This window comes from Narcine bancroftii, chromosome 4 (assembly GCF_036971445.1).
Source record: "Narcine bancroftii isolate sNarBan1 chromosome 4, sNarBan1.hap1, whole genome shotgun sequence".
Classification (NCBI taxonomy): Eukaryota; Metazoa; Chordata; class Chondrichthyes; order Torpediniformes; family Narcinidae; genus Narcine; species Narcine bancroftii.
Genome location: NC_091472.1, coordinates 48,057,831 through 48,078,972, shown reverse-complemented (window position 1 = coordinate 48,078,972; position 21,142 = coordinate 48,057,831). Strand labels below are relative to the sequence as shown.

At 38.3% G+C, this 21,142-nt stretch overlaps 1 protein-coding gene across 2 annotated transcripts in view; it reads right to left on the bottom strand.

Annotated features, from left to right (window-relative positions):
- The window catches only part of LOC138760536 (creatine kinase M-type-like), a 57,225-nt gene that overhangs the window by 28,497 nt on the left and 7,586 nt on the right, over positions 1 to 21,142 (bottom strand). For both annotated transcript variants that reach the window (XM_069931222.1, XM_069931224.1), the window contains 3 exons: positions 19,063 to 19,255; positions 18,524 to 18,678; positions 14,252 to 14,384 (listed from right to left, as the gene is read on the bottom strand). In XM_069931222.1, coding sequence (XP_069787323.1) covers positions 14,252 to 14,384; positions 18,524 to 18,678; positions 19,063 to 19,255 — 481 coding nt within the window. The remainder of the gene's footprint in view (positions 1 to 14,251; positions 14,385 to 18,523; positions 18,679 to 19,062; positions 19,256 to 21,142) is intronic.

Here is a 21,142-nt window from a genome sequence, read left to right as displayed (position 1 = left end):
ATGAGAGGGGGGGGTGGTTTGGGAGGAAAGGGGGGGGGGGAGAAAAAGTCACTGTATATGTGTGAAAAAGAAATAGTGTATATCATGGCTAATGTGATTTATGGTGTAAAAAATAAAAAAATTAAAAAAAAAACATGACAAAGTAGAATGTTAAAAGATTCCTACTTCTTCACCACATCAAAAACATTTATTTGATAAGTCCAATTTTGTTTTATGCATTTTTTGTAGTGTTAAATATAATTGATGTAAATAATTATATTAAACAAAACTATACCTAACATGTATAATATTTGTCATATAGTCGTGACAAAGATCTGCCCATCTTTTTTCGTCAATTATAATGTTTAAGTCTGTCTCCCATTTCTGTCTAGATTTATGAACTCCCTGTTTAATAGTACCTGCTTGTAATAAAAGATACATTGCCGAAATACATTTCTTAATATAACCTCTCCTTATAAGAACTTCTAGCTCACTACAAGCCAGTAAGTACATTGTTGAACCTAATTGTTCCCTCCAATATCCTCTCAATTGAAGATAGCAAAAAGGTGCATACCGAATTATTCCATATTTATTTTTTAATTGTTGAAATGACATCAACTGACCTTGTTCATATAAATCTCCTACATTTTCAATACCATTATAATACCAAATATTTAAAAATTGGTTGTCTTTAGTAAAAGGTATGATTAGTTTGAATCAAAGGTGTCTTGGGTGATACACTTCCTTTTGTTCCAATTTCATTATTTATCTTGCTCCAGATAGTAATCAAATGTTTAAGCAAAGGTGTTTCTTTCACACCATTTATTAACTTTGAATTCCATTTATAAATAAATTCCTCTGCTAATTTATCCATCTCTATTTTGAGCCATGCCGGTTTTCCTGATCCCTCAAACAAAAAAGTAAGAAATTTAAATTGAGCCATGATAATAATTCTTAAAGTTAGGAAGTTGCAAACCTCCAAAATCATGTTAATCTTTCTATAGATACTCTCAACATTTTACCTTTCCAAAGAAATGTTCTTAAATGTTTATTTAATTTTTGAAAATTTTTTGGAGGTAACAATATTAGTAAAGTTTAAAAAAGATACTGTATTCGCCAAAAAAATTAATCTTAATACAATTTACCCTCCCTATTAATGTTATTGACAAGGACATCCATTTTTTAAAAAATCCTCTTTAAGTAATGGTAAATAATTCAGTTTATTGTGACAGATTATGTTATATTTTATATTATGTATATATATGTGTTTTGGGAAGAGAGATTTTAGGGTCTTGTGTCACAAACAGATATAAACATTTCAAAACAGGTCTCATTTTAAAATGTAAGAGTTATGCATAAGGTGGTGCCTACAAGTTTGCAAAGACAATAGAATCCTGTGCTGAAGATTTTCACAACGAGGTACAAATGGAAGAGCCCATCTCAGGAAACTGATAAAATTTCTCATGAATTGATTTTGGGAGAAAACAATCTGTTTTTGTAGCAGTTTGCTATTCCAGGAAGGACATGTGGTTTTTGCAAGCAGAGAGAGAGAGGGGGGGGGGGGGGAGGGGAGAGAGAAAACTGACTTTTGGGCAGTGGATTTTGGAAGCTTGTTTGAAAACTCATTTTGAAGACAGGTTGTGAGTTCTGAATTCAGCCTATTCAAAGCCCTTGTGGTCCATACACGAGGAGATGGCTGGCTGTATAATGTTTCACCTGAGATCAGGGAAACAGAAAAGAAACTCTGTGATGACCTGAAAGAAAGAGGTTATCATCTGGAAAACCCCGATGGGGCATGTTTCTTCGGCAAGACACGAGAGTGGCTGATTGAAAAGAAACCGTTTGTGTGTATCAACTAGCATCAAATCTTTCTCTAAAAAGCAACAAGAACCTTCCTGAGCAGTAACTATTTATCTTTCATGCACCAAAGCCTGGTGAAGATTCATAAATGTTAAATTCTGTGAACAGTATAAGAATTGTCTGATACTGGTGAACTTGTAGGAGTGAGAAGTGAGTTTGGACAGTAAATCAAATACCTTTTCTGAACGTACACGCACATTACATACACATGCACTTAGAATTAGAAGGGGGTTAGGTTACATTCAGTTGTTAATAGTAATAAGTTAAAGTTTGATCCTGTTTTTATGTGTTAAGAAAATTAAAAGTAACTTTATTTAAGTAACCATTTGTCTTGGTGAATTTCTATTGCTGCTGGATTTTGGGGTCCATAATATTATATAAATTATTTACATTCTTATCTGTCCAGATTCCTAAATATTTAATTGCCTCTTTTGGCCATTTAAATTGAGAATTTATTTGACAAAAAGCATAATCTTCTTGTATAAGGGGGCATAACTTCACTTTTATCCAAATTTACTTTATAACCTGAAATCTTACCATATTCTTCCAAATATAAATGTAATTTGTGTAAGGAAGTCTCTGTTTATGTTAGAAAAATCAAAACATCATCTGCAAATAGACTAATTTTGTACTCCTCCTGACCAACCTTAAATCTCCTAATTTCTAAATCACTCCTAATTACCTCTGCTGGTGGTTCTATAGCTAAAATAAACAAAGCTGGGGATAAGGGACAACCTTGTCTACTAGATCTCACCAAAAGAAATGGATCAGACATTTGTCCATTAGTTACAACTTTCACTCTAGGATTATTAAATAATGCCTTATCTAATTTATAAAGGTTTATCCAAATCTAAATTTTTCTAATACAATGGTTTTCAAATGGTCCCCCTAAACTCACATGGCATAGGGATTGCTTAAGGTAGTATGCGAGTTGTGGAGGGGGGGGTTGCAGTTTGAAAACCACTGGTCTAATACTTTAAACAAAAAAATCCCATTCCAATCTATCAAATGCTTTTTCTGCATCTAGTGCCACTGCTACACTTAGATCTTTCCTATTTTGTGCTGCATGTATAATACTAATTAATCTGGCCGTGTTGTCCGCCAACTGTCTCATTTTAACAAATCCTATCTGATCTATGTTTATTAATTTAGGCAATAATTTAATATTCACAACATTTTAGCCAATATTTTATAATCTGCATTCAATAATGAGATTGGTCTTTAAGAAGAAAGATTTAAAGGATTTCTATCTTTTTTTGTTATCACAATAATTATTGCTTTTAAAAATGAATCTGGAAGAGTGTGAGTTCTTGATGCTTGATCTAACATTTCCATAAAACTAGGTATCACTACATCTTTAAAACCATCTTCCCCCAGGGATCTGTTACTTTGTAATGAACTTATTGCTTCCTTTACCACTAATTGTGTAAATTGTGCACTCAATTCTGTTTGTTCTGTGACAGATTATGTTATGTTTGTGCTGTATATAGATATGATTTTGTGAGATTAATTGGGGTAGGATTTTTAGTGTAGGTCACATACAAACACTTTAAAATAGATCTTATTTAAAATACTGGAACTCTGCTCATGCTAGTCAGGTCGGCACCAAGAGCCTTTGCAAAAGCTTTATAGAGTGCCCAAGAGACATCACTAATTGATTTTTGTTTACAAAAAGGCAACAGATAAAAGAACTCATTGGAGCCACAGGCTGTCTGTTCTGCCTGGTCAAAGCCCTTGTGGTTCATGCAAGAGGAGATGACTGGTTGCCTAATGTTTCACTTGAAATAAGGGAAACAAAAAGGAACTCTGTGGTGACCTGAAAGAAAGAGGTAATCATCTGGAGAGCCCTGATGGGGCAAGTTTCTTCAGCAACCCACTGATGTTGTTGATTAAAAGGTTTCTGTTTGTGTCCAGGAACAACAAATCTCTCTCTGAAAAGTGACAAGAACCTTTCTGAGCAGTAACCATTTACCTTTCAAGCACCAAAGCCTGGTGAACTTCATAAATGTTACATTCTGTGCATGGTATAAGAATTGCCTGCAACCAGTGAACTTGGAGGAATGAGAAATGAGATTGGTCTGTGAATCAAAGAACTTTTCTAAACTTACACATACATTACACACATACATGTGTGCTTAGAATTAGAAGGGGATTAAGTTAGATTAGTGATAAGATAAAAGTTTGATCCTGTTTTCGCATTTAAAGATAATTAAAAGCAGCTTCTGTTTAAGTAATCATTTGTCTTGGTGAATATCTATTGCTGCTGGGTTTTGGGGTCCTCTGGGCTCATAACAGTTCTTCCAGGTTTAATGTAAGTAAATTTATCCTCAATAAATATCTATTTTATTATCATCTTTTAAAGACTCTAAACTATATAATTTAAAATAAACATTTTTAAAAGTTTTGTTCATTACTTGAGGTTTATAACTAATGACATACGAATCCTTTTTAACTGCATTAATTGTCCTTGAGGCCTATTCAGATTTCGATTGCCTTGTGCTCATTCACCTAATTCATAATATTTCTGTTTAGTTCTTGTGATCATTTTTTTATGTTCTATAAGTTTGTAATGTATTGTATTGAATTTTTTTTATTAATTAATTGCCTACACTTATCTTCAGAACTTCACTCCTGAAGACCTTTTTCCAATAAATTTATTTCTTGCTCCAACTGATCTACTTCTTTCATATAATCCTTCTTAATTTTAGTAGTAAAACATAATTTGTCCTCTCAGATAAGCTTTTAAGGCATCCCATTATTATGAATTTATCATTCACCAAATTCAAATTTGTGTCACAAAATAACTTTTTAATAGTATTAAATTCAGTCTCCATCTATATACCAATTTTTCTTTATCTGGCATTATAATAATCATTAACAAAGATGAATGGTCAGATAATATTCTCATTTTATATTCAGCATCTAATATCCTGCCTTGTATTTGTTCAGATATTAAAAATAGGTCAATTATAGAATAAAAGTCAAGTCTATTTGAATAAAAAGAGTAATCTTTCTTTAGGATGAATTTTCCTCCAGGCATATATTAAATTTTCTTCTTTGGCTTGGCTTCGCGGACGAAGATTTATGGAGGGGGTAAAGGTCCACGCTTTTGCTGCTCTAGTTATTACTGCTCATATCTAAAATTAGGTCTAAACTAATGTTAAAGACTCCTCCTATCAAAATATTATCATGGACAATTGTTAAATTCAAAAAGTCTTGAATAAATCTCTCATCATCTACATTGGGTGCATAAAGATTAAGAAGCATCCATAATTCTGAAATATTTGACAATATTTCACATATCTTCCAGCAGGATTTATCACTACATTTTGTATTTTAATTGGAATATTCTTTTTTACCAAAATTGCCAAACTTCTTGCTTTGGGGGTCAAAAGAAGAAACTACTATATGTCCAATCCAATCTCTTTTTAACTTCAAATTTTCTTTTTCAGTTAGATGAGTTTTCCTGAGAAGCGCCGTCGTCCCAATGTGCTTCAAAGCTGCCATCATTGTGCCCATGCTGAAGAAGTCATCTGTGTCCTGCCTCAATAACTACTGCCTTGTCACACTCACATCATGAAGTGCTTTGAGAGGCTCGTCATGGGGCACATCAAGCTTCTGTTGCCCCAGTCACTGGACCCCCTGAAGTTCACAAACAGATTCAACCGCTGTACGGATGATGTCATTGCCCTATATCTAGAGATACATTTTATGGGATCCAATGAAATGGTGCATCTATTTGAAAGAAAACAACCCTGGCTTATCTGATCTTTTCTAATTGCTACAATTTGCCAGTTGTTTAACTATTTTCTTAAAACAATTATCAAGACAATTATCTGATATTTTCTTTGTGGGAAACACCTTTAAATTTGAATGGTGTAACGATTTCATTTTTATTAAAATCCTTTCATTTAAATTTTAAATTAAATTTAAATTTACACATACAGCATAGTAACAAGCCATTTCAGCCCATTTCTGCCCAATTTACACCCAATTAACCTACAGGCCCCCTATGTTTCAGACAGTGGGAGGAAACTGGAGCCCTGGAGAAAACCCATGCAGACACGGGGAGAACGTACAAACTCCTTACAGACAGCACGGGATTTGATCCCCAGTTTAGAATTCAATCAAGAAACAGCCAATATAAGATACACAATTCTCCATTCCGCATCTATAGAATTATCCCAAGCAAAGTTTGTAGCTGTTTTTCATTCCTTTATTCACTGATTGCTGTTCAAGATCAAAGATGTTCCCATTGCTGGCCCTCATCCATTTAATCCAGGCTCTAGAGCAGGGGTGGCCAACATTTTAATCTTTAGTTTACACATACAGCAGGGTAACAGGCCATTTTGGCCTGTTACCGGTGTTGTAGGATAATCGGGCAGCACGGACTCGTGGGCTGAATTGGCCTGTTTCCGTGCTGTATGATTAAATTTAAAATTAAAAGGTTGGCCACCCCTGCTCTAGAGCGTGACTGGCATCTCCTTAGTTGCAACAGCAAAGATGAGACTGTGATATAGGAGGGGAATGCTTCCTGCTGCTATTCAGCTGCCAGAGTATGTGTTGTACTCTGCAGGGAACTGGCAGCTTCCCAGCTTGCTCTCTTTATAAGAAATACATACTCAGAATTCTCCTAAAGTAAATCACAAAAAAAAACTACAGGGACTCAGACAAAAATATCAACCATCATTTGGAAGCCTAAAATATTCAATTGTGAAAAATAAACTTTGGTAAAAGAGTGATGTTGAGAGGTGTGGAAGAACAAAATGTGATCTAATTGAAAGATGCAAAATTCTTGTGTGACTGAACAGGTTAGATGCAGGGATGGATTATTCATGTAACTGTTTAGCAAGCCATCAATTTAATACCAACGTATTGTGTGTTTGTGGTTAAACTCACAAATATTGACGAAAACAGCCAGGAAATCCAGGAGCTTCTGACAAAGAAGCGAGCTGCCCACCAGGCTCACCTTACAAGGCCGTCCTGGCCAGATAAGAAACAAGTCTTCCGTCGCGCATGCAGCCATCTTCAGCGCAAACTCCGGGAGATCCAAAATGAGTGGTGGACTAGCCTCGCCAAACGAACCCAGCTCAGCGCGGACATTGGCGACTTCAGGGGTTTTTACGAGGCTCTAAAGGCTGTGCACGGCCCCTCACCCCAAGTCCAAAGCCCGCTGTGCAGCTCAGATGGCAAAGTCCTCCTCAGCGACAAGATCTCCATCCTCAACCGATGGTCAGAACACTTCCAATCTCTTTTCAGTGACAACCGCTCAGTCCAAGATTCCGCCCTGCTCCAGCTCCCTCAACAGCCCCTAAGGCTAGAGCTGGATGAGGTCCTCACCCGGGAAGAGACATATAAGGCAATTGAACAACTGAAAAGTGGCAAAGCAGCAGGTATGGATGGAATCCCCCCCAGAGGTCTGGAAGGCTGGCGGCAAAACTCTGCATGCCAAACTGCATGAGTTTTTCAAGCTTTGCTGGGACCAAGGAAAACTGCCTCAGGACCTTTGTGATGCCATCATCATCACCCTGTACAAAAACAAAGGCGAGAAGTCAGACTGCTCAAACTACAGGGGAATCACGCTGCTCTCCATTGCAGGCAAAATCTTCGCTAGGATTCTCCTAAATAGAATAATACCTAGTGTCACCAAGAATGTTCTCCCAGAATCACAGTGCGGCTTTCGCGCAAACAGAGGAACGACTGACATGGTCTTTGCCCTCAGACAGCTCCAAGAAAAGTGCAGAGAACAAAACAGGACTCTACATCACTTTTGTTGACCTCACCAAAGCCTTCGACACCGTGAGTAGGAAAGGGCTTTGGCAAATACTAGAGCGCCTCGGATGCCTCCCAAAGTTCCTCAACATGGTTATCCAACTGCACGAAAACCAACAGGTCAGATACAGCCATGAGCTCTCTGAACCCTTCTCCATTAACAATGGCGTGAAGCAAGGCTGCATTCTCGAACCAACCCTCTTTTCAATCTTCTTCAGCATGATGCTGAACCAAGCCATGAAAGACCTCAACAATGAAGACGCTGTTGACATCCGGTACCGCACGGATGGCAGTCTCTTCAATCTGAGGCGCCTGCAAGCTCACACCAAGACACAAGAGAAACTTGTCCGTGAACTACTCTTTGCAGACGATGCCGCTTTAGTTGCCCATTCAGAGCCAGCTCTTCAGCGCTTGACGTCCTGTTTTGCGGAAACTGCCAAAATGTTTGGCCTGGAAGTCAGCCTGAAGAAAACGGAGGTCCTCCATCAGCCAGCTCCCCACCATGACTACCAGCCCCCCCACATCTCCATCGGGCACACAAAACTCAAAACGGTCAACCAGTTTACCTATCTCGCCTGCACCATTTCATCAGATGCAAGGATCGACAATGAGATAGACAACAGACTCGCCAAGGCAAATAGCGCCTTTGGAAGACTACACAAAAGAGTCTGGAAAAACAACCAACTGAAAAACCTCACAAAGATAAGCGTATACAGAGCCGTTGTCATACCCACACTCCTGTTCGGCTCCGAATCATGGGTCCTCTACCGGCATCACCTACGGCTCCTAGAACGCTTCCACCAGCGTTGTCTCCGCTGCATCCTCAACATTCATTGGAGCGACTTCATCCCTAACATCGAAGTACTCGAGATGGCAGAGGCCGACAGCATCGAGTCCACGCTGCTGAAGATCCAGCTGGGCTGGGTGGGTCACGTCTCCAGAATGGAGGACCATCGCCTTCCCAAGATCGTGTTATATGGCGAGCTCTCCACTGGCCACCGTGACAGAGGTGCACCAAAGAAGAGGTACAAGGACTGCCTAAAGAAATCTCTTGGTGCCTGCCACATTGACCACCGCCAGTGGGCTGATATCGCCTCAAACCGTACATCTTGGCGCTTCACAGTTCGGCGGGCAGCAACCTCCTTTGAAGAAGACCGCAGAGCCCACCTCACTGACAAAAGACCAAGGAGGAAAAACCCATCACCCAACCCCAACCCACCAATTTTCCCCTGCAACCGCTGCAACCGTGTCTGCCTGTCCCGCATCGGACTTGTCAGCCACAAACGAACCTGCAGCTGACTTGGACATTTACCCCTCCATAAATCTTCGACCGCGAAGCCAAGCCAAAGAAGGAAAGATTGCAAACAGTGGTACGATAAAAGGCTGCACCACAAACAATTTTAGAGCGATAATAGATCTAATTGGTGGGAATAAGTAAATACCACATACTGTCAATGCGTGTAGAAGTTCAACTCATGTAAAAGTCAACCCCCTATTTTTGCCCAAAAATCTCAAATTTGCAATATATCTAGAGCTCCCAATGCCTCGCATGTGGACTCACACCTCAGCCCCAGGGGCTCGCCCATCAAAGCTCACAATGCCTTGAATGCGGACTCTCAACTCATCCCTGGCCACCCGCCAATGGGAACTCCCAACGCCTCTGACAACGTAGATACTTACTGCAGCCCCAATCTCCCCCGTGGTAGGACGTGTGTTTTGATGTGCAGACTCTACATTATTCATAGTGTTCTTGTTCTTTATTCATTTAGGGATTGTTTGGACATCTGCTACTGATACAGTATTTTGGATTCTAGTGTGAATTTCAGCCCCTCAAAAGTAGTACAGTATTCCTTAAAACCTTTGTCCAGGAGAGATGGCTGAAAAAGATGATTATCTATAATGGGACTAGCCAGAGAAAAACTATTAAACCCCCCCAAAAAAATCTAAATTGAGCCCATATTCTCAACCTATTTCTCATTAATGGATTATGTGTCAATTTAGAAAAGGAAATTGGTTAAAAAAAAATTCTAAAATTGCCAATATAGATGTTTTCTTGGAAAGCTTCGGTTCCATTTCTACCCAAGAGATGCGAATCATTAATTTATCCAAATATAATAATAAAAGCAAATTATGTATATTAATCCCAATCTTTTGAAGATTGGCTTTATTGATATGTGGTTGTTTTCCCTGTCATATGTAAGTAGAAATAACAAAATCTAATGAGCTTAAAAAAAAGGATTAGGAATAAAAATTGGTAAAGCTTGAAAAAGATAACAGAAATTTTGGCAAGATATTCATTTTAATCAAATTAATATGACCCATCATTGTAATAGATAAGGGTGAGCATCCCAATGTTAGTAGGTTTCAAGGAATGGTATAGATTCAAGGAATGGTATAGATTCAAGGAATGGTATAGATGATAGTAGGTTTCAAGGAATGGTATAGATTATGTATCCAAAGTTAAAAGGATCTTTTTATTCAAGATAACTTTTCCTCTTTTGAACAATTATCAGCCAAATTAATCTTACTAACAGACATTTTTTTTAGATATTTACAAGTTAGACATTTTGTTCAGTCCAAGCGTTCTGATTTTCCTTGAATCTCAAATACTAATATTCTTGATTCATTTTTTACCTTTTTTTTCATGGTGGATTAATATCACATATTTATAATGATTTATTAGATTTAAGATCAGCCTTAATGGTGAGGATTAAGAATGATTGGGAACAAGATTCGCATATAATATTTTCAGATGAAGATTGGTACTCTACTCTCAGATGGATTAATGATTCTTCATTCTGTGCAAGAATTCTACACGCATTACTTACGATTATTTAAAGTGGTACATAGAACTCATATGTCCATACTTAAATAATCTCATTTTTATACAAATATTGATCCGCTATGTGAGAAGTGTAAAATTTTTGAAGCTTCACTGATCCATGTTTTGGGAGGGCCCAAATTTAGAAAGATTTTCCAAACTTTATCACCTATTTTTAAGATCAAAATAGAACCATGTCCATTAATTGCTTTGTTTGGTTTTTCACTTGAGCCAGAACTGCAACCCAGGAGGAAGTTTTAGCCTTTACCACACTGATAGCCAGACGATCACCTACTCATACATAGTGGTAATGTTATGTAATGTCCTATTTAAGCTTGAAAAAAATTAGATACTGTGGTGATGCATATGTTTGCAATGGTGAACCAGTAGCTGTGGTAAGGATGGTGTCACAGGACTGTCTCTTCTGGACCAGATCAGAAGGTCATGTACTTGATTGTGTCATCAGGATACATGCTCCAGAATGTTAGGAGTGGGACCAAGAACGAGCTTAAAGGCTGCAGTGCAGAATTCAAAATAAACCAGTTGTGATACTCGAGCTCACAGCCTGTTGTCTCAGTCTCTTTGCTGCGCTCACTCACATCATGCTACAATACATTAAAGATAGAAAGTTTCAATTTGTAAAGATGTGGGGCCCATTCATAGAATCCTATCATGAGTGGAAGAATTAAGAATTTTGAATGTTCTGGAAATTCTCTGTCTGACGCCTGGAGGTCCACAATTTCCCTTTTCTTTTACAAAGGACTGACTAGAGGGATGGGGTAGATTACATTTAGTTTTTAGGTTTATTTTTGTTCATTTTTTTTTCTTTTTATCGATTTTTATTTGGATTAATTTGGCAAATGTGGGTGTCAACATGGTTATCATAGATTAATTCATAAATTGTTTCTCATGTGGATTAAGGAACTGTCTAATGTAGTTCTACCATTTTTTTTTGTACTTGTAATGAGATGACACATGAGTATTCCTTAAAATGTTGTGTGTAAGTTTATATGTTAAACTCAATAAAAAATATTTAAAAAGAAAAAAAGTACAGTATTCATGTAATAGTTGAACCCATAAATTTAAAATTAAAAAGTAAGTGAGGCCAGGTTTGGAGTATTGTGATCAGTTCTGGTCTCCAAATTATAGGAAGAATATAGATAAGGCAGAGAGGGTGCAGAGAAGATTTACAAGGATGTTGCCTGGCTTACAACATCCAAAGTACAGAGAAAGATTAAGGAGACTGGGATTTTATTCATTGGAACGTAGATGGTTGAGAGGGGATTTGATAAAGGTATTTAAAATTATGAAGGGAATAGATAGACTAGACGTGAGTAGACTCTTTCCCCTGAGGGCAGGGGAAGTTGAAACAAGACGGCAAAACTTTAGAAAAAATGTTAGAGGATGCTTCTTCACTCAGAGAGTAGTCGCAGAATGGAATGATTTTCCAGAGGAGATAGTTGTGGCAGGGTTGTTTCTGTCATTTAAGAGAAGGTTGGATGTGTACATGGATATGAGGGGGTTGGAGGGTTATTGGCAGAGAGTGGAAGGGGGAGCTAGTGGAGTTGTTCAAGTGAACCAGCACGGACTCTAGGGCCAATATGGCCTGATTCCATGCTGTAAACTGTTATGTTATATATGTTAAAATGTGACTTTTACAGAAGTATATGCAGTATCTATACTTAGATTAGACATACTGATGAATAATATAATCACTTAGAAGGAATGCATCACTTAGAAGGAATGATGTTCAATTCCTAACTATAAGGTCATTAACTTTATTCTGACTTCCAATAAACATATTGGGTCAAGTTTGCTATTGTATTTTATAGAATAAATATTTTATAGAAATATTTTATAGAAAAGATATGACTGAACAATTTGAGTAGAGCTACTGTTAGAGCAGAATGAGCAATTTTGGGCTCCGTCCTATTTGATATTGACGTCATAGAAAAGGGCACACTTCAGAATAATATCTGATACAAGACTTGTGAAATTGGGGAGTTATTGTTAAATGACTTGATTAAAATGCTTGGAATTTTGAGGGAATGGGTCAGAGTAGATGAAGTAAATGACCAAAAGATTTTGAATGAGATTTAGGACAATAACAGGAAAAACATGTTTTTGCACACAGAAGTACAAGGCCATACTGAAGTCGCTGATAAAACCAGAGACCACATAGCAACACATTTGATAGATGAGTGTAAATGGATACAGGAAAGGAATTGGCATGTGGAATTAGGTTTACTGCTTATGCTGGAGTTGAACCTGAACATGGGCTGTTCACAAAAGTGGGTTGCAACCATGATCCAATTTTAATTGGGAAAAGAGGAATGACTGAGAGAGAATGAAAGAGCAAAGAGTAAAGGAGACAAGCTGTTTTGAATGGGAAACATGCAAGAAGCTGGATGGGGCTGATTGCTTGCAGACACTTTCCATCAATATTCCCATTTCATCGATGCTCAGTAAATCATAACCCTGTAAATCATATTGTATATGATGTATTAACTGATGAGAGTTAGACAGGAACAGCCCATGGGAGGCTCAGAAATAAAAGGAATTGTGATGTGATCTGAATGATGTGTGAAAGATAGGGTGAGCAGAAAGACCTTTGCTAGTTATTGTAGAGTGAGATGTGGTCACGGCTTAGGGAAAGATCTCTGTGAAAAATATGATAGGAAGGAATCCAAAATTCAAAAAACTTCAATGATGGTATTTTTTGGGAATTTGGATATACAACACAGCAAGTAACAGCCTATGCCACCCAATTGACCTACAACCAAATTGCGCTAACTGCTACATGCCATACTGTCCTGGGAATGCGGCCTATTTCAGCTCGAAGATGAATTAGCAGGGAAGTTTAAGGTATGTAAACGCTGATATCTTTTTACACCTTGTCTTGAAGATAACATGTCCCAGAGCAGTTCATGGTCAATGTGTGACTTTTGAACAACAATTATCTTATGTAGGTAAGCACAGCCGGTAAATAGTACATGGCAAGCTGTTGGTTAGGAGAAAAAAAATTCTCTGTGCCATGGAACACCTTACATCCAATTGAATAGAAACTTCGTTTGACCATTACATGGCATAACAAAAGATGAAAACTTACACCAGAACTAGTTGCTGTTGGCAATATCTTTGTCACAGATAAATAGGATTTATACAGGTGGAGTACGATGAAATCAGATGATTTAAAACTGTATTGAATTAATTCTGATAACGATCTATATTTACATGGATTCCACTTACTAACACATCATTTGGCTACAAGTATGATAAATTAATTTTATGGGGGCTAAAATCACCAGACAAATCCAACTAAGTATCATCATGAAGTTATTTTCTGATTGATGGTGGGTTGAATTAGTAATACATAGTGAAGATTCCAATCCAAAATTGTAACTGGCAAATCTTTCCAAAAGCACTGTAGCTGATGACTTTGGAGTGTAATCATTATCTTAAACTGTATGCTTACATGTAACATGGGCAGGCACGTTGATGCACTAATGACAGAGAATATTTCAGCAACTCCCCTCTTATCCTTCAAATGACAACTGATTGAAAATAGCACCAAAAAAACCGCAGGTTATTTTCAACCGACAGATCAACAAAGAATTCTTGTCCTTTCGTCTGGGTTGACGTGTGTTAACAGCTGAAATGTTTCCCCTCAGTTGCCCACTAGATGGTGAAAGAATTCTTTCAATGTATACAATGGTTTCGGTTTATTATTTTCAGGAAGTATATAAGAATTTGTTGACTTTTTAAAATGAATTCTGTGTTTGGCTGTCACAGCGTTGAATAATCAGAAAATAAAATTACCTGCTATTGCGAGCTTTTCCAATGCACGTCTCTCTCCTCGGCTGCAATGTGGAGGGAAACTGAAATCTTCAACATTGCGTCCTGTGCTCATTCGACAAGCCAGCACATACTGTTCATCTAGATCAGCTCCACCCTGCCCGGGGGAAAGAGTGAGCATCTTAATAACCAAATCTTGCATTGATTTAGACTGAACGGAGACCAGGATATATCCTACTAATGTTGAGTTCCTTCAGATTCTCAGATTCTAAGATTCCAGCATCTCATGAACTCAGCATCAGTAGGATAAAAAGAATACTCAGCGTTTTGAGCCAAAATGTTGACCGTTCTTTTTCTCCCAGCGGCAAGGGGTTCCTTGCATTCAAGGGTGCAATAATTCGTTTGTATCTGAACATATGTGCGAAGTAACGCCATGGTGGGATGTAGAGAGAGGGTGGGATCTGTGCAAGTTTGTCCTGGTGCTTGATATTTAGGTACAACCCTCAGACATGCTAATAAAGTGTCACCCACAGTTTTCTCTGTGCTCTGCATGAATAATAACACCAACTAAAAGCAGTCTGCATTAATTGGCATAGAGCCTGCGCATCTTAAGGGCAGGTCAGCACCCAATCTATTGCCTTATTTTGTTGTGAGATTATTGGGAAAATGGATGACCACACAATACTGAAACATTCTCCCACTTTCACTAACTCATTCTAGAAATACAATCAGAAAGCCAATCAAACAGAACAAAGATAGATGTGCAGGGTCTATGCCTGCACTTAATCTCCCACTTCTTTTGCCACAAATGTCATTGGCTAAAGACTCCACTATTATAATCACTTGTACTTCAACATTACATAATCACATAACTCTCTCTCTCTCTCACACACACACACACACACACACACACACACACACACACACACACACACACACACACACACACACACACACACACACACACACACACACACAAGATTTGTCATCAAACTGCGAAGTACTCACTGACATCCCTCTATTGCAAAAAAAAATACAGACTAAAGCTGTAAGGGCAGTATGAGATCCGCAGGTGAAGAACAGGGTTTTGGCATTGGTGCCTTGTCTACACAGTCCACAGCTTGTAGAAGAACAAAGATCGATAAGGAGGACAGTCTGCCAAGATTGAGCATTCCGCAAATCCACTGCCTTCTCGTTATCTCTTCTGCCTCATTACATCTCCTTTTTTAAACAGTCCCTCCAACTGTCAATCTGTCCATGTTGCCTTCCTCATCTCAGAAATTCCAAACATACCACCTGCTAAACCCCATACCAAGGAGGAGGAAGAAGACAGTACGTCAATGGATCTCATTCCATCAGCTCCTGGCATTTTAGATATTAGAGAGTAGTTTAGAAGCATGGTTAGTACATGATGCTCACTGGAGCCATGCTTACGGAAAGGGCAGCTTCTGCGCCAGGAGTCTTCACTGCAAAAGGTTCAATACAAGAGCAAGATGCCTTGCCACAATGATACTGAATTTTGGCGAGGTCACACTTTAGTTGGATGCTCTCTTTGTTTTCTTATCAAGAAAATTTTTACTTACATGGAGGGAAGATCTGCAAAGGTTCACCAGACATTCCTGGGAATATATCATTTGAGGGAGTAAAAACACAATGCTGGAGAAACTCAGCAGGTCAAAGTGTCCTTTATATATAGCAAAGATTACAAATGCATAATTGATATTTCAGGCTTGATCCTTTCATCAAGGTATGGAAAATGTCACAGGTGTCCGAATAAAAGGGTAAGGGTGAGGTGTGGTCGCAAAGGCAGGAGGTAATAGGTGGAGAAGGGAGGAAGGGCACAGCAGCAAGCAAGGGGAGTAGGGATGGCTAGGTGAATAGAGAGGGAAGGGAAAGGAGGGGGGGAAAGGAGAACAAGTTAGCAGAAACCAGAAAAGTATATGTTAATGCCATCTGATTGGAGAGTGCCTAGATGGAAATTGGGTGTTGTTCCTCCAATTTATGGATGGTCTTGGTGGAATAGTACATGAGGCCATGGACAGATATGCAAGTATGGTATTGTTACGCAGAACTGAAATGGTTGGCCACTGGGAGGTCTCTGTCATTGATGTGAATAGAGCAAAGTGATCTCCCAGTCTACACCCAGTCTCTCTGATATAGAGAAGGCAACAAAGGGAGTACTGGATGCAATAAATCAATTCTGTGGATACACTAGTTAAGTGTTGCTTCATTGAAAGGCCTGTTTGGAGCCCCACACTGTGGTGAGGAAGGAGGTGTGGGTGCGTGAAGCACCTCTTCAGCCACAGGGGAAGGTGCAGGGGAGCAATAGATGGGGAGGAATATGTGCACTAGGGAGTCAAGAGGGAGCAGTCCCTACAGAAGGAGAAGGCGAGGGGAGGAGAGGGGAATATGTGTCTGGTGGTGGGATCCTGTTGTAAGTGGCGGAAATTCCAGAAAATAATGTATTGGATGCAGAGGCTGGTGAGGTGGTAGATGAGGACAAGGGGAATCCTGTGTTTGTTGCATCTTGGGAGAGAGGGGGCCAGGGCAGATATGGGAAATGGAGGAGATGCAGGTGAGGGCTGAGTTGATGGTGATGGAGGGGACGCCATGTTTGTGGAAGAAGCCAGACATTTCAGAAGATCTGGACTGGAAAAGACATCTTGGAAAATTGAGAGAAGGGAATATAATCCTTGCAGGGGACAAGATGTGGGGAAATGTAGTTGAGGTAATTGTGGGAGTTCGTGGGTTTGTAATACAAGTCGATGGAAAGTTTGTCTTCCAAGATGGAAACAGAGAGATCCAGTGTTATCAAAGGTGGACCACATGAGTGAGATTGGGATGGAAATTGGCCAGGAAGTGAATGAAGTTGACAAGCTCATTGCAGGGACATGAGGCAGCCCTGATGTAGTCATCAATATAATGGAGGAAGAGTTGAGGGTCCTTGCCTGTGTAGGCTTGCAGCATGATTGCTTCACAAAGCCCACAGCCACGCTTAGCTGGGACCCATGCAGGTACCCATGGCTACTCTTTTGATATGGAGGAAGTTAGATCATTTGAGGGAGTTGACTATTCGGTATTGACTAGAGCTTAGAAGAATGAAAGGGGATTTCATTGAATCTGATAAAACCTGATGTTGGAGGGGGTGAGGTTACCTTCATAAGGATCTCTTTCAGAATTTCAAAATGAGATAAGGAGAAATGTCTTCACTACATACGTGATGAATCATTGGGATTCTCTACACAGAAATACCTGCAGGCCAATTTCCCGAGTACATTCGAGAAGATTTCCAGACACAAAAGAAAGCAAGAGATATGGAGATAAGTAAGAGATGGTAGGTTCCTATTAATTCCAAGGATAGTTAGGCGGAGGTGTTAAACAGTCACCTTGGCAGTGTGGCCCACATAGTGTGAGTGATAAAAGTTGTGTTGTACATTTTAATGAAACAAAGTGTCCGAAGACACTTCACAGGGTGGTGGTCAAAAGTAGGAAGAAGTTTGATCAGGTGATGTTGATGGTAACAAAAAATTATTAAGGAGGCATTTGAAGATGACAGATTAGGCAAGACAAAAGATTTAGGGAGGAATGATGCAGCACGAGAACAAGGTTGCAATAAAACATATTGTCATGACCTTGTGGCTACCAACTGTTGGTTCTTAGGCTCTGGCAGAGAAAGAACATTGGCAATCTGTATGCTGATAATAGCATAGTTAACATTGATCATGTGTCCTAAACTCTGTAACAGGAACAGTATATACTCCCACAACTCTGCAAGTCAGAGAGAATGAGCCAGATATTCTGAATCAATGTCCTGGTGCATCTCAGTTGACTAGATCTGAATAAATTGCCTTGTTGTTGACAGATCAGCTCCAGTGTTGATTTTCGAATTACTCATACTGCTCTTATTAACTCTTTAATTAAAAATTAGAAAATAATCATCTGATTACAATTGAGAAAGTTATCAATTGAGATGATGGCATATTTATGATTCATTGCTCCTGTGCCAATGAGGTAGCTGGAGTTGGGAGCCGGTCAATGAAGGGAGAAATATATATCATTCACTAAAGTTGGAGATGTGTCTATACAGTACATGCTTGGGTTTATTAATTTGGAAAATTGCAAGTACTTATGATAACTACAAGATTCAAAGAGAAGAGAATCATGAATATAAAAGATTGTTCATTCACTGTGAAAAATGCCTGTATAGTGGACTGAATAGCTTATTAACAATCTACATTCATTTGTCATCTAATGAAAGATCATGCAGAGATATCAATGTTGGTATGATTAATCTACCTTCAAGTTTTCTGGATTCATGTCACTCTTATGCTTTTCACTTGTCCGGTAACCAGTGTGATAGAGTTCAATAAGAGGATCAAAAAACTGCATGAAGACAGAATACGACTCTGCATCTCCAGCCACACAGCCTGCAATTCTGACACAAGAATGGTCTATATTGGCAAGAAAACAAATACCTATGTCAATTATATCTTCAGAACACTTTAATAAATAACACAAACATTCTTTCTCAAATTCAGTGGTTGGCATTATTCACAAGAAATCATCCGAGAGCAATATTACCAGACCAAAAGGATCACTTATTCCAAATATCTCCATCAAATATGAAGAACCACTAGTCCTTTGCAGGAGTGTACTCAAACATTTAACGAAGAAAATTCTAGGAAGTCAGAATGGGCAAAAATTGAAGGGTGAAAGTCTTACTTTAAAGTCGCAAGTAAAATACTTACAAAAGATTCAGTTTATGATGTTGAAACATGCAGAAATATTATTTTACTGAATGAAAACAGAATTATTTAAATAAAAATGTCACTTACCAGAATTATCTACACCAGGTTGAATAACATTATCCAGTGTGAAGCCACTTTGGGTTACCCGGTCCCTCAGTCTTTTGTACATTTTGATTGTAAGAACATTTGCCATGTAGGTCTGATTCTTGCCCAAATTTGGAAATTCTTCTTCAGCTGACATTTTTTTAAGGTTAATTGCAGGATCACGTGGAGCTAATTGCTAAAATTATGAACAGCCCAAACACTTGGATAAGTGAGGCATTATACAGGTAAATGGGATTCATGTAGATAGGTAGTAAGTCAGCATGGATACAGTACAAATCCTTGATTCTATAAACAGCACAACAAATTATTTTAACAAATTATTTTATAAACACCACAACAAATTATTTTCATGACTAGACATCTTAATATAAATTTAAAAATAAGTACAAAATGTAAAAGGGAGCAGTAAGGTGGAAATTCAGCTTGAGCTCTACATTGTTCCATTGCTTCTACAACTACCCATTTCAGGAACACAAAGATGGGCAATAAATGCTCGCTCCTTATTCCATGAATAAATTAAAAAATCATGATTAGCATGTATAACAGTTATAAGTTATATTTATGTCAGATATTCTGCCTTTCTGTGCAGTGTGTTTTAAAGATATATTTTGTGTTATCGTGGGCTGTTTTCACAGCCCCGATATTGCTGCAAGGTAAACAATAAATAGTGACACAGACTCATTGATTTAAATTTCCTAAAGTACTGGATATCGTTCAACTATAAGTAATTCATTACAACACATATTGAATTTCATAATGAACATATTTGACAACATAAGTTTGATAAAAATAAACTTTTGTTTGATGTATTTTGTATGGTGAGAACAGCATCAAAGCCATTTTAACCTAGGCTATTTCTCAAGAACAGTTCATTGCACAAAACACAGATTATCAACACTGTTTCAAGTAGTAGAAAATACATCAAAAATATTTTTATTTATTAACGTAAGACTGTTACTGTCTAAATTGGCATTTATATCTTTTCTTTACTCATTTGTAAGTTGAGTGGTGAACTAACCCATTTCAGAAGGCAGTTAGAACTGTCCTGGAATCGGGACTAAAATGGGAAAAAATATCTGTTAATTATAACCATATAACAATTACAGTATGGAAACAGGCTATCTCGACCCTCTAGTCTGTACTGATTTAAGTGATCTCCTCTAGTCCCACTTACCTGATCCCTGCCCATAACCCTCCAATCCCCTCACATCCATGCACCTATCCAACGTTTTCTTAAATGACAAAATTGACCTTGCTGCAACCATCTCTTCCAGAAGGTCATTCCACTCAGCCACCACTCTCTGAGTGAAGAAGCTCCCTCTCATATTACTTTTAAACTTTTTCCCCCAAACCCTTATCTCATGACCCCTCATTCCAATCTCACCTACCCTCAAGGGGAAGAGCCTATTCACATCTACTCTTATCTATCCCCCTCATAATTTTAAATATCTTTATCAAATTCCCCCTCAACCTTCTATGCTCCAATGAATAAAGACTCAGTTTAATCAATCTTTCTTTGTATTCTAGATACTGCAATCCAAGCAACATTTTAGTAAATCTTCTCTGCACCCTTTCTACCTTATTGATATCCTTCCTATAATTTGGGGACCAGAACTGCACACAGTATTCCAAATTTGGCCTCATCCAATGTCTTGAATAGTCTCAACATCACTTCCCAACTCCTATATTCTATGCTTTGATTTATAACGGCCAGCATACCAAAAGCCTTCTTTACCACTCTATCCATATGAGATTCCACTTTCAAAGAATGATGAACTGTTATTCCAAGATCTCTCTGTTCCTCTGCATTCCTCAATGCCCTCCCCTTCACTGCATACATCCTGTTTTGATTATTCTTCCCAAAATGAAGGACTTTACACTTATCGTTATTAAACTCCATCTGCCACCTTTCAGCCCACTCTTCTAAGCGTCCAAATCCTTCTGCAGTCTCTGAAAAACATCTTCACTATCCACAACTCCCCCTATTTTTGCATCATCCGCATATTTACTAACCCAATTTACCACTCCATCATCCAAATCATTAATGTAAATGACAAACAAC